Raw genomic sequence first — 12849 nt, 5'->3', positions numbered from 1 at the left:
AACGAAGTGGGTCTCGCACGTGCCGATCTCGACCTCCCGCACGTGCCAACCGACGCTTTCCTATACTGATAGACAAACCCAATTATTATGCCAGCTACACCTTAGCTAGCCTCCTCCTATCTCTCTCTCCCTCGGTCGATACCTTCATTGGGCCCTTTTTAAGGCCCATTATACTAATTGACGAGCCGTTTTGTATATAAGCCCACCCGTTTTAACAAACCGGAATAAACCGGTAGAGATTAGATTTGATCCGCCACTGTTGCTTTGCTGGTTGGTTGTGTCGCATTTTGCGTTTTTTTCGATGGCTACGGCGGCGACTCTTTCCCTGAAACCGCCGGCGAGCTTGTTCTACGGCGGGAACCAACGCGACGGAGGACGGAGAGTCATCGTCGCACGAGTTTCTCGAGGCGAAAGGTTTCATGAGAGTATCGTTCGTCTCTCTGCTTCGACTGTGCTGTTTCTCGGTTTAAGCAGCCTTCGCGTCTGTTCTCCAGCCTCAGCTCGGTTGCTACCTCAGCCGATTGTGGCTAAGGAGAATGAAATCAACACAGAAACTGTATCTGGTGCGTGAAATTTGAACATTTTCGTTACTCTCTTTGGGTTTCAATGGATTTGAATTTTAATGGAATGAGTTTTGCAGGTGAAGAGAATCATGAAGTTGAAGAAGCAAAATTGGAAGCAGACTTCGAAGCTTACAAGTCTAAAGTGTATTCTCTGACTGTGCCGTTAAAACTCGTTGCATTGCGTGGTTCAGTGCCACCATCATGGATCAAGGTTGTCTTAGTTTTTCACTTCTCTGTGTTCCATTTTCTTATTTTGAATCTTAGCTTATTAGCTGAAATTGTATGTTTTTTGGATTGAGTTTAGGAATTTATGAGCTCACAAGGGAAGAGAGTGAGGTTAAAGACTCGGTTCTTAGCAAATCTTGAAGAGATTTTCTTTGATCTATGTAAGCCTAGTAAAAAGGGGAATAAAGGTTCTGCTTCAACTTCTGCAGCTGATATGATCAGTATTGGTGATTCTTGGATTAGTTATGCTATTAAGGAAAAGCTGATTGAGCCAATGAAAGGGATTGAAGATCAGGATTGGTATAAAGGCTTGAGTGAGAAATGGAAGGTGAGAATTTAAATCAGTGGTTTTAGCAATATGAATATATCAGTCGTTATGCAAGGGATGGATTTCTACATTGATCAAATAGATTGAGTTTGTTAGGTTGGTCTGGATTATGTATTGTGATACAAAACACTAACTTGAGAGATTTAGAGGCATAGTCTTACTCTGTAGACTTGGAAATTCTGAGGGTTCATTCCATGACTTAGAAAGTCTCAGATTTATCTCCGCAGGAACTATGCGGGAGAAAAATCTCCTGACGGTGAAACGTGGGCTGTGCCATATCGCTGGGGCACCATGGTAATAGCATACAAAAAGAGCAAATTTCAGAATTACAAATTGGCTCCGATAGAGGTTTGTATAGTTTATATTGAAACGCTATCTTACTGTTTATAGCTTTGTGCCTATTTAAAAGAAGTGAATGTCACTGAACATTTTTTCTGGTTGTAGGACTGGGATGATCTGTGGCGACCCGAGCTTGCAGGGAGGATCGCAATGGTAAATTGTCCTAGAGAGGTTATTGGTGCTGTTCTCAAATACATGGGAGCATCATACAACACGACAGACCTGGATTCACAAGTTGCTGGAGGAAGAATCGCCGTGGAAAAAAATCTAGCATCACTTATGAAACAGGTTTTTGCCTTTTTACTATCTCTCCATACCCTAAAGACTAAAAGAGAGCACATGAGTTTAACATGTTTCAAACATCTATAGTTATTTAGCAAAAATGATAATGGTGGCTGATCTTGTTTCCCATTTTTCTTATAGATTAGACTGTTTGACAGTAACAACTATTTAAAAGCTTTCAATGTCGGAGATGTCTGGGTCACTGTTGGGTGGAGCAGCGATATTATCCCTGTCGCAAAACGTATGTCTAATGTTACAGTGATTGTTCCCAAGTCCGGGGCCACCTTATGGGCTGATCTATGGGTAAGTGACAGTCTTAAAACTTTCTTAATATTCTGAATGCTACCATGTAATATATCTAGTCACTAACCCCTGAAGCATCATCGTTATTCAAAGGCAATCCCGGCTGTTAGTGAGTCTGGTAAAGAAGCAGAAAATATAGGAGGACGAGTCCGAGGCCCATCTCCAATAATCCACCAGTGGATAGAATTCTGCTTGCAACCCGCAAGATCATTACCCTTCACACGGGAAGTGATTCCTGGTGCATCTCCTTCAGCTCTTGAGGGTACTCTGGTTAAACAACCAAAAGAAGCAAAGAAAGACAGATCAAAACTCGACACAAACCTCATCTCAGGTGTTCCTCCTCCAGAGATTTTGTCTAAGTGTGAGTTCTTGGAACCTTTACCAGAGGCTACGCTATTGGAATACCATCTTCTGATTGATACTGTAAAGAAGCAAAACCAAAGACCTGGCCTTATGGAGAAACTACAGGACATTGCTTCGATTCGGGTTCCAGGTTTTAGGACAAAGCTTGACTCCGAGATGAAGAAAAATATTTGAGAGACTGACAAAAAGTGGAAATAGAATTTTTGTATTATTAAATAGAGCAACTTTTTACATTGAAAACAAAAAAAAAAACCCTAAAAAACTTCTCTCGTGCTCTCGTTCTCTCCTAACAAAGTAATGAAGTATCATGTCATGAGGAGCGGAGAGAGATTGCATTTGCTGACGTTATTAGCCATTTGTATCAAAGAGCAAAGATGCCAAAGTAGAAGATAGATTGAGCAAGCAAAAGCAATAACAAAGCAGAAACATTTGTTTAATTTAAACTAAACAAATAGCCAAATACAATAACCAAACATCATTATTCAATTTATGTGATTTAACAGGTAAATTAGTCATTATTCAATTGAATAATGATGTTTGGTAAATTAGTCATTTTCAAAGTAATTAGGCATAGGTCATTTTATTAGACTTGCAGAAAAAAAGGAACAAAATTTGAGGAAAAAGGAAACTCCTCAAATTTGACATTCTCATCATTTAGCCATATAAGCGGTGTTATTTACAAAAACAAAAAATTGATGAAAAATACTTTTGTTCACCTCATCTTTTTTCAGCCAATCAGAATATTCCATCTAATATTTCATTTAAAAAATAAATCAAAATTAAATTAAAAAGCAAAACAAATTAAGAAAACAAATTTTGTATACTTTTGATTAAGGAAAGTTAAATATTGGCTTGATTTATATTTTTAAAATTAGAACAAAATTATATACCGGTTTGGGTTTACAAATGAAGTGGTTAGAGTTTAGATTTTACAATTAAAACAAAATTATATGTCGGTTTGGGTTCACAAATGAGATGGTTAGGGTTTAGATTTTACAATTAGAACGAAATTATATGTCGGTTTGGGTTCACAAATGAGATGGTTAGGGTTTAGATTTTACAAGTAGAACAAAATTATATGTCGGTCTGGGTTTACAAATGAGATATTAGAGTTTAGATTTTACAATTAGAACGAAATTATATGTCAGTTTGGGTTCACAAATGAGATTGTTAGGGTTTAGATTTTACAAGTAGAACAAAATTATATGTCGGTTTGGGTTCACAAATGAGATGGTTAGGGTTTAGATTTTACAAGTAGAACAAAATTATATGTCGGTTTGGTTTATTAAAGAGCAGTTTAAGTTTATAATTTTATAATAATGTATACAGATTTTATTTCTTTATTTTACAATGGGTGAATGAAGAGGTTCACCCCTAGTATTGTTCAAAATTGATCTAGGGAAAGGTTATGTTTTCCTTTGGACCTAAAGCCAAAAAATAATTTTACTCGGTGTTGGTTTAAGTTTGAAGTTAGCTTGAGGGTAAGCTATACTAATCCTATTAGAGTTATGATTTTTAGTGATAATGATCAAATAAGTTTAGGAGTTATCTAAACTTAGGTGTTTCCTACTAGGATTAGGATTGGGGTTTTACTATATATATATAGGTGTCGAGGCATGACATAATTGTGCAGTGGTTTTGAGAGAAAGAGAGATTGAGAGTTTAAGTTTTGAGCAATTCCTTTTCTTAAACTAATTAAAGTGAGTTTATACTTTTAACAATCTTGAGTTCTTTAAAACCATAATCAAATTCTAGACTTGGGACTAGTTCTTAAAACCAAACCAAAATGCATCATAACTAATATACCGTGGTTATTTGTGGCCGCATTAAATATTAGCTATGAGTAGCCGAAGCGTTTCATATTCCTCTACTCAGTTAGTTGCTTTATAAGTCCAGTGACTCTGCGTATTCTCGAATTTGGTTACTTATTAAAAAAAAATATTGGCTGTGTGTGTTGTTTGAACTTTTAAAAGCTTCGAATTCATAGTGTAATCTTACTCTCGTCTCTCTCTCTATCTCTCATTTTGATTCTGTAGTTTAAATTGTTGGTTTTGTTTAGTTAACAAATTTGGTTGTGTGCCACTTGGATTGTATGATTCATTTAACCTATCGATTAATGTTCTGGTAGTTTGATTGCAAGGAGTCTTCTTCATCAAGATCAATGGAGAAGCAATATGAAAAGAAGATCACATGGACGATTAAGAATTTCTCCTCTTTGCAATCTGAGAAAGTTTATTCTGATAATTTCGTAGTTGGTGACTCCAAATGGTATGGAAAGTTGGTTGGTTTTTCTAATGTGTTCGTTCATTTTAGGTTTACGTGATATTGTCCATTCCTTTATTGGTTTTGGTTTTTACTTGCAGGCGTCTACTGGGCTATCCCAAGGGATGTGGTGAAGATAAAAATAAAAGTTTGACTCTGTTTCTTTCTGTTGCTGATTCTGAATCTTTGCCTGATGGTTGGAAAAGACACACAAAATATAGCCTAGCTGTTTTCAATCAAATTTCAGAGGAACTCTGCCAACATAAAGGTTATTGTTTTACAATTATTTTTCTAAGGCTGACAAAGGAAAATTCATATTTTATGGCTTTGCACTTTACGCGTCATGTACTCATGGGACTTGTGTTGCTGCGGGATTCAAATGTATATATGCGCTGTGCAATTCTATCCGTTGACTAAAAAGTTATATGTTTCTTGACTTCACAGCACTAGTAAACTGGTTTGATCAGAAGTCTCCCACCTGGGGTTACAAAGCAGTGCTTCCCCTTACGGAACTTCTTGACATAAATGGTGGGTTTCTGGTGAATGGAGAAGTCAAGATTGTTGCCAAAGTTGGTGTTCTTAAAGTTGTTGGCAAATCAGATGTCGTAGAGGAAACTTTATTAGTAAATGAAAGCGTCGAATGCAATGGGTTTCAAGTTCTTCCTTCACAGGTACGAAAACTACTTGTAAACTATATAATTCACTTTCTTGTACAAGTTGCATATTTGGTTTGTTGGTATGTTTTGAGATCTCGAAAAAAAATGGCATCTGAGATGGTTTTATCACGTACGTGCAGGTAGAAACTGTTAACAATCTGTTCGAAGAGCACCCAGACATTGCATCAAAAATCCGTGTGGAGAACCCACGTCTGAGAACAACATACTTGAACAGCCTGCTAACCTTGTCTGAGATTCAGTGCCAATCCCCTGAGAAACTCTCCAATAATGATCTGGCCAACGCATATTCAACACTATCTTATTTGGGATTGGCTGGAGAAGAAACTGAGAGAGGTTGGTGAGACTCGGGTGAAAGAAATTGAGGAAGAGTTGGAGGCTCTGCTGGAGTTCTTACGTTGATGTTGTTTTATGACTTGAATGTTGTAGGCAGTAGAGAGTTTGGCTCTAATTGGTGTTTTGGAACTTTTCTTGTCAGTAAGGTTTCCTTAAGTTTCTTTTATTGCGGTTTTGTTTCTTGTTGGAAAAGAAATTCAAAAAAGTCTTAGTGTCTCAATTCATGTTGAGGATACATATTATCTAATAACATATGAAGATGACTAGAGTGATGATGCTTGTGCTGATATTAAATCAGTTAATTTCTCATATAAGAATAGTGTAAATTTGGAACCTATCTAACAGAGAAAGAACTAAAAGAACAGCTGCGATGATTGGATAAGAAGATATTTGGTTCATCAAGCTTCTTCTTATATATGTGTCTTTAGCTCTCTTTCTTGATCTGCTTTTACATGTCCCCTTCCTTTGCTGGATCTTCCACAAGTTGCTCAGAGACTGCATTTGTGTCTTTTCACTTCCTCAAGAATCTTGTCTGTCTCCATACTTCTCTGTTTTCAATTTCCCGATAATATTCTCCAACTATAAATCAAAAACCAATAAAGCTTTAAAGCGAGTATTTTATCAGACTTGATGGAAGAAATAAGAGAACAAAATTAGAACATCACTTTGATAATCAACACTTTCTCATTATTGGTCAAAGAAACGGTGTTTAAGAATGTTTTCATTTTTTTTTTTTTTTGGAAGGTCTGTTATTGTTTAAAATTGATTTAGGGAAAGTTAAGTTTTCATGAATATTTTCTTGAGACAGTTTAGGCCGTGGCCCCATTGGCATGTCAATTAAGGTTAACACATGCAGGTTAACTCGATCCCATCATGAAAAACTTTGGGCTCACGCTTAATTATATATATGTTCGGAAGAAAATTGAGTTTTCTGGGGTAAGTCCGTTCGGACTAAATAGTTTTTTTGGATTAGCCCGACTGGACTCGGCCTGCCCAAAATTAAAAGAAAATACATTTTGATTTTCTTGTTAGCATTTTAGTTTGATTAGAAGATTTGATTAATGCTTAATTTTAAATAGATTTGAAAACTCTAACTTTAGTTTTCATATATTTACTTAACGGCTTTATTTGATTGGGTTCGGTTGTTCAACCTTCCACTGAACTTTTACCACCAGAGAATCCTCATGGCCACTGCTCGAGGTTTGGGGACACCTATTCGGGTTGATATGACTATGCTCAATTTTGATAGAGCTTGCTTCGCTCGAGTGTGTGTTGAGGTTGATTTGCGGAGGCCATTGAAGGGTACGGTGCAAGTGAATGGAGAACGATATTTCGTTTCTTACGAAGGTTTGACAAATATTTGCTCTGGTTGTGGTATTTATGGAAATTTGGTGCACGTCTGCCCCCGCCGTGCGATTGTCACAGAGACCGTTACCCCGCCTTTGCGGGAGGAAGGTACCACGTCGGGACGGTGGATAAGGCAGATGATGGGTTTATTGCAGTTCGTAAAGGTGGTCGGAAAGCCAGTTCATCAAAGCGGGTGGTTGCTTTTGCGGCAGGGGGTTCGACGGGGGGAGTTGGGCGTAATTTCCGGGAGATCTTACCAAAAGATATTGTGAATATTACTGTTTCCAATAAATTTGGAGATTTGGAGCAATCATTGATTTTGGTAGATCCTACGCAAGAAAATATTCAGACTGGGTCGAATAAGGAAAATGTGAGGATGGTCCCGATATTGCATGGTGGGAAGCGTGATCCGCAAGATCAAATAAGTAAAGGGAAAAGTTTGGGCCGGAGTGGGCCAACGGATAATAAGTCTCACAAGAATAAGGGGGTTGTAAATGGGCTGAAGGTGAAACCGAGTAGACCAAATAAGCCCGGTAAGGGTTTGATTTTTGGTAATCCGATTGAGCCTTTGTCGTTAACGTCGAATGGGAAACGTCTCCGTGTTGAGCTGGAAAATATGGGGAGATCGGGTGGAGCGTTCAGTTCCGGTGGCTCTGTCACGGCGGTTGAGGTAGTTGGGAGAGAGAGTTCTGAGGAGATCTTGACGGAGAAGTCGGTTCCTCCTGGTAATGGGGGGATTTGTCCAGATGATTTGCGAGATTACTCGTCGGGTATACCGATGGAGTCCTCGGCTACGTAACAGGTTTCCCCGGTGGTTCTGGTGTTTTGCTGTAAATTCGTTATGAATTGTTTATTTTGGAATTGTCGGGGGGTAAATTAACCTCAATTCCGCCGCTCAATTCGTTATTTATTGAAGAAGTTTGCTACAGATCTACTCGTTGTCTTTGAGACTCATGCGGGTGGGGAGAATGCGAGTCGCATATGTCGGGGACTGGGTTGTGATCATTCGTTCCGGGTAGATGCGAATGGGCAGAGCTGTGGCTTATGGTTGTTGTGGAGAAGGGAGATCGGTATGGTGGATATTGTTGAGTCCTCTGACCAATTCATTCATGCCCGTGTAGTGAATGGTGCGGAGGTAGTCCATGTTATTGCAGTATATGCAGCTCCTACTGTGAGTCGAAGGAGCGGGTTATGGACCAAGCTGCATGATACGATGGTTGGAGTTGCAGATCCTTTGATTGTGGGAGGTGATTTTAATACTATCATTCGACTGGATGAGAGATCGGGAGGAAATGGGCTGTTGTCGGCTGATTCTCTTTCGTTTGGTGACTGGATTATTTCTGAGTCATTGATCGACATGGGCTTTCGCGGGAACAAGTTCACCTGGAGAAGAGGGAAGATAGCTCAGCATTTTGTAGCTAAGCGCCTAGATAGGGTTTTGTGCTGTGCACAAGCTAGAATAAAGTGGCAGGAGGCGATTGTTTCTCATTTGCCTTTTCTGGCTTCAGATCATGCCCCGGTTTATGTTCAACTGAGTCCAATGGTGGATAGGGATCCTAGACGACGACCATTTCGCTTCGAAGCAGCTTGGTTAAGTCATGGCAGTTTCAAAGAATTGTTGGAGGCATCTTGGCGACGTGATCTATCTACCATAGAGGCGCTGGATGCCTTGAAGATGGTTTTGAAGAAATGGCACAAAGAGGTCTTCGGGGATGTTCATCAATGTAAAGAGAAGTTGCTGAGGGAGATCAAGGAAGTGCAAGACTCACTGGATGTTATGCAGACGGATGATTTGCTGCATAAGGAGGAGAGGCTTGGTGGTTCCAAGCCTACCGTGGGAGGGTTTTCAGAGACTTACTTGGGATGAGAAGCTCAGTCTGAGTAAACCGATTCTGTCGACTGAGGTGGAAGCGGCTATCGGTAGCATGGGTGCTTACAAAGCTCCGGGACCAGATGGGTTCCAGCCTATCTTTTATCAAAGTTGTTGGACAGTGGTGGGAGAGTCAGTTGTGCGCCTTGTGTTGCAGTTTTTTTCAAACAGGCGAGTTTCCACCAGGACTGAACGATGCGTTAGTATGTTTGATACCAAAGGTTGCTAAGTCGGAACGGGTAACATAGTTCCGCCCTATTAGTTTTTGTAATGTTATTTTCAAAGTCATAACGAAGGTGATGGTGTCGAGGTTGAAGTTGGTGATCTCAAAACTGATAGGGCCTGCTCAGTCGAGTTTTATACCTGGGCGTCTAAGCATCGATAATATTGTTATCGTTCAGGAGGCAGTTCATTCTATGCGGAGGAAGAAGGGTCGCAAAGGTTGGATGTTGCTTAAGCTTGATTTGGAGAAGGCCTATAATCGCGTGAGATGGGACTTTTTAGAGGATACTCTCATTTCTGCAGGTTTGTCAGACTTATGGATTCGCTGGATCATGAAGTGTGTTCAAGATCCTTCAATGAATGTTTTGTGGAATGGTGAAATGACTGAGTCCTTCAAACCTTCATGCGGGGTGCGTCAAGGGGATCCTCTATCCCCTTATTTATTTATGTTGTGTTTGGAAAGACTCTGTCAAATGATCGATAGAGCAATCAGTGGGAAGCAGTGGAAGCCGATACGCCTCTACCAAGGAGGTCATCCCCTTTTGCATATTTGCTTCGCTGATGATTTGATATTGTTTGTAGAAGCTTCGATGGCACAAATTTGGGTTATTCGAGGGATCCTAGAACATTTTTGTTATGCTTCAGGTCAGAAGCTGAGTCTTGAGAAATCCAAGATATATTTCTCTAAGAATGTCTCGAGGGACCTGCAGATGCGCATCTCAGAGGAGAGTGGAATCAAGTCTACAATGGATTTAGGCAAGTACTTGGGAATGCCTGTTCTTCAGAAGATGTTGAATAAAGCAACGTTCGGGAGGTGTTGGAGAGAGTTTCCACTAAGCTTGTTGGTTGGAAAGAACGCTGCTTGAGTCTCGCGGGGCGCCTTACTCTAACGAAAGCAGTCTTAGGAGCCATTCCAATTCATACAATGAGTGTTATTTCGTTGCCAAAATCACTATTGAATGAGCTGGAGAAGGTGTCGAGATCTTTTCTTTGGGGTAGTTCGTTGGTGATCAGGAAACAACATCTGATATCCTGGGATCGGGTGTGTGCTCCTAAGAGGGAAGGGGGTCTCAGTATTAAAAGACTACAGGATATGAATAAGGCCTTACTTGCGAAAGTGAGATGGCGCTTGTTAAATGACCAAGGGAGTTTATGGTCTCGTGTTTTGAGGAGTAAGTATCGGGTGGGGGATGTCCATACAATCACCTGGCTGACTCCTAAGAACACCTGGTCCTCTACATGGCGTAGTGTGGCGACTGGGATCAGGGAAGTGGTGTTACCAGGATATGGATGGATCCCGGGAGATGTTCGACAAATTCGGTTCTGGAAAGATAAATGGTTGATGGATCGTTCACTGTTGGAGTTAAGTCCTGTGGGGGTTCCTGTGAACCGAGTGGATGAGCTAGCTAGTGATTTATGGGAACATGGGAGAGGGTGGTCGCTGAGTAGTATAACGCCATGGATCTCAAAAAATACCAGGCTGCGGTTGGGGTTTGTCGTGTTAGACTCTTTGACTGGAACTAAAGATGTTTTATCTTGGGCAGGGGATGCACAGGGAAAATTCACAGTGCGCTCTACGTATGCCTTGCTTACCGGTGTGAAGGTGGAGGGACCACAACTTGATAAGTTTTGGGATCGAGTTTGGGGGGCCGTGTCACTAGTACGGGTGAAAGTGTTCTTGTGGTTAGTTGGTCATCAAGCTCTCATGACGAATGCAGAACGCTTTCAACGTCATCTTACTGACTCGGCGATTTGTACAGTCTACAAAGGGGAGGGGGAGGGGAAGAGACTATCTTGCATATTCTACGTGATTGTCCTGCAATGTCTGGAGTTTGGAGGTGTTTAGTGCCAACAAGGAAACTAAATAGGTTTTTCTCATTAACTCAGTTGGAATGGTTTTATACTAATCTGTTTATGGAATCAAGTTTAGGGGTAATGGCTTGGCCAACCTTGTTTAGTCTTGCTACTTGGTGGGGTTGGAAATGGAGGTGTGGGAATGTGTTTGGAGTTCAAGGTAAATGTCGGGATCGTGTGAGGTTTTTAAAAGACTTAGCGGTTGAGGTTGGAGCTGCGCATCGAGCACAGAGGCAACGTTTGAAGGTCCCTTTGAGGGAGGAACGTTTGATAAGTTGGTCCTATCCGCCAGTCGGATGGTGGAAGGTGAATACGGATGGGGCATCGAAGGGAAACCCGGGATTGGCCGCTGCAGGGGGTGTATTGCGTAATGCGATGGGGGAGTGACAAGCTGGTTTTTCTTTACACATCGGTATTTGCTCAGCTCTGATGGCTGAACTTTGGGGAGTTTACTATGGCCTGGTTATTGCTTGGGAGAACCGGATGGAACGGCTTGAGTTAGAGGTGGATTCAGAGATTGTGGTGGGTTTTCTCCGGACAGGGATTAGCAAGGCTCATCCGCTGTCTTTCCTGGTACGCTTGTGCCATGGTTTTATTTCTAGGGACTGGGTAGTCCGTATTGTACATGTGCATAGGGAGGCTAATCGTCTTGTTGACGGATTAGCGAACTATGTGTTCTCTTTACAACTAGGTTTGCATTTGTTTGATTCTAGTCCTTTGAGTGTTGCGGCAATTGTGTTGCATGATTCTGTTGGGCATGCGATTTCGAGACATGTTTGTATTTAAGTCTTAATTCATTAATAAAATTGGGAGTCTAACTCCCTCTGTTTTACCCAAAAAAAAAAACTTAACGGCTTTATTTAATACATTTAAAATCTTTATCTATGATATTTTATATGATTTATATATGTCAAAATTCAACAAATTAATGTTTCTTTTTATATGTAGATTGATCTTGATTTTTGGAAAATATCGAAGTCAATTAAAATCTTAATTGTACTACCTACTTTGAAGTATTTTGATTTCATGTTTTATTTGGTATTAGTTCAAACAATTAATATGGTTTAAACTTTTTCTTTTAAATTTAGTTAGTTTTAATAAATTAGGTCTAAGACCCCCACGATGTCGCGGAAAAGCATTTTAAGAAAAATTAAATTAAATTTTAAATTGAGAATTAGACATCATAAAATTATTTGAAAGTAATAATATAGTTTAAAAATATATGCTAAGAATAAAATTAAACATTATCCCAAAAGAAAAAAAATAATAAGTAAGGCTAATAATAATAAAATATTATGATAAAAAAAAAATCAACTCTAAATTAAGAATTATTGAATGAAAAGTCATAATGAATTGAGCGAACCTTGTAAAAAATTTTGTATGTATTATAAGTATAAGATATTTTATGAAAATTATAGTAAAGATTAACAAACATCATAACATTTATTGATATTTATATTAATAATAAACAAATGTAATGACTAAATTATCTTAAGTGAGAATATATCAAACGAAATATTATAAATTTATAATAAGTAAATGCAAGTTTCCGATAAAATAATTTTAAAAATAAAATAAATTTAATGTTGAGTGAAAATTTATCAACCAATAATTATAATAAAAAATCAAAATTTCAAAAATTGTAAGATTAGATAGGTATATCTTAAAAACACATATTTTACGAAGAGTTATGATTAATAAACACAAATATAAGTTACATAATTAAAGTTGATTATTTTTTTATATTACTATATTGATTTCTAAAATCTTTAGTTAGATTATAAATAATGTTGGATATTAGGTTAAAATTCATATTTTTTAGATTCATCATGAAATGAGAAATTTGTGTCAGCGAACAATGATTTGTTGGTTATCGAAGAA

General features: G+C 38.9%; 2 protein-coding genes across 2 annotated transcripts; both read left to right on the top strand.

Moving 5' to 3' along the window:
• LOC104741752 lies at window positions 94–2669 on the top strand. The gene is made up of 7 exons (XM_010462666.1): window positions 94–563; window positions 641–774; window positions 868–1116; window positions 1330–1464; window positions 1561–1743; window positions 1879–2040; window positions 2134–2669. The coding sequence occupies exons 1-7, from the start codon at window positions 302–304 to the stop codon at window positions 2575–2577; spliced, it is 1569 nt and encodes a 522-aa protein (XP_010460968.1). The 5' UTR covers window positions 94–301; the 3' UTR covers window positions 2578–2669.
• LOC104743693 lies at window positions 8095–8889 on the top strand. The gene has a single exon (XM_010464744.1). It carries the CDS (start codon window positions 8095–8097, stop codon window positions 8887–8889), a length of 795 nt encoding a protein of 264 aa, XP_010463046.1.

The sequence above is a fragment of the Camelina sativa genome, chromosome 14 (assembly GCF_000633955.1).
Source record: "Camelina sativa cultivar DH55 chromosome 14, Cs, whole genome shotgun sequence".
Lineage (NCBI taxonomy): Eukaryota > Viridiplantae > Streptophyta > Magnoliopsida > Brassicales > Brassicaceae > Camelina > Camelina sativa.
The sequence above is the reverse complement of the archived record's forward strand: the minus strand, read 5'-3'. Positions and strand labels throughout refer to the sequence as shown.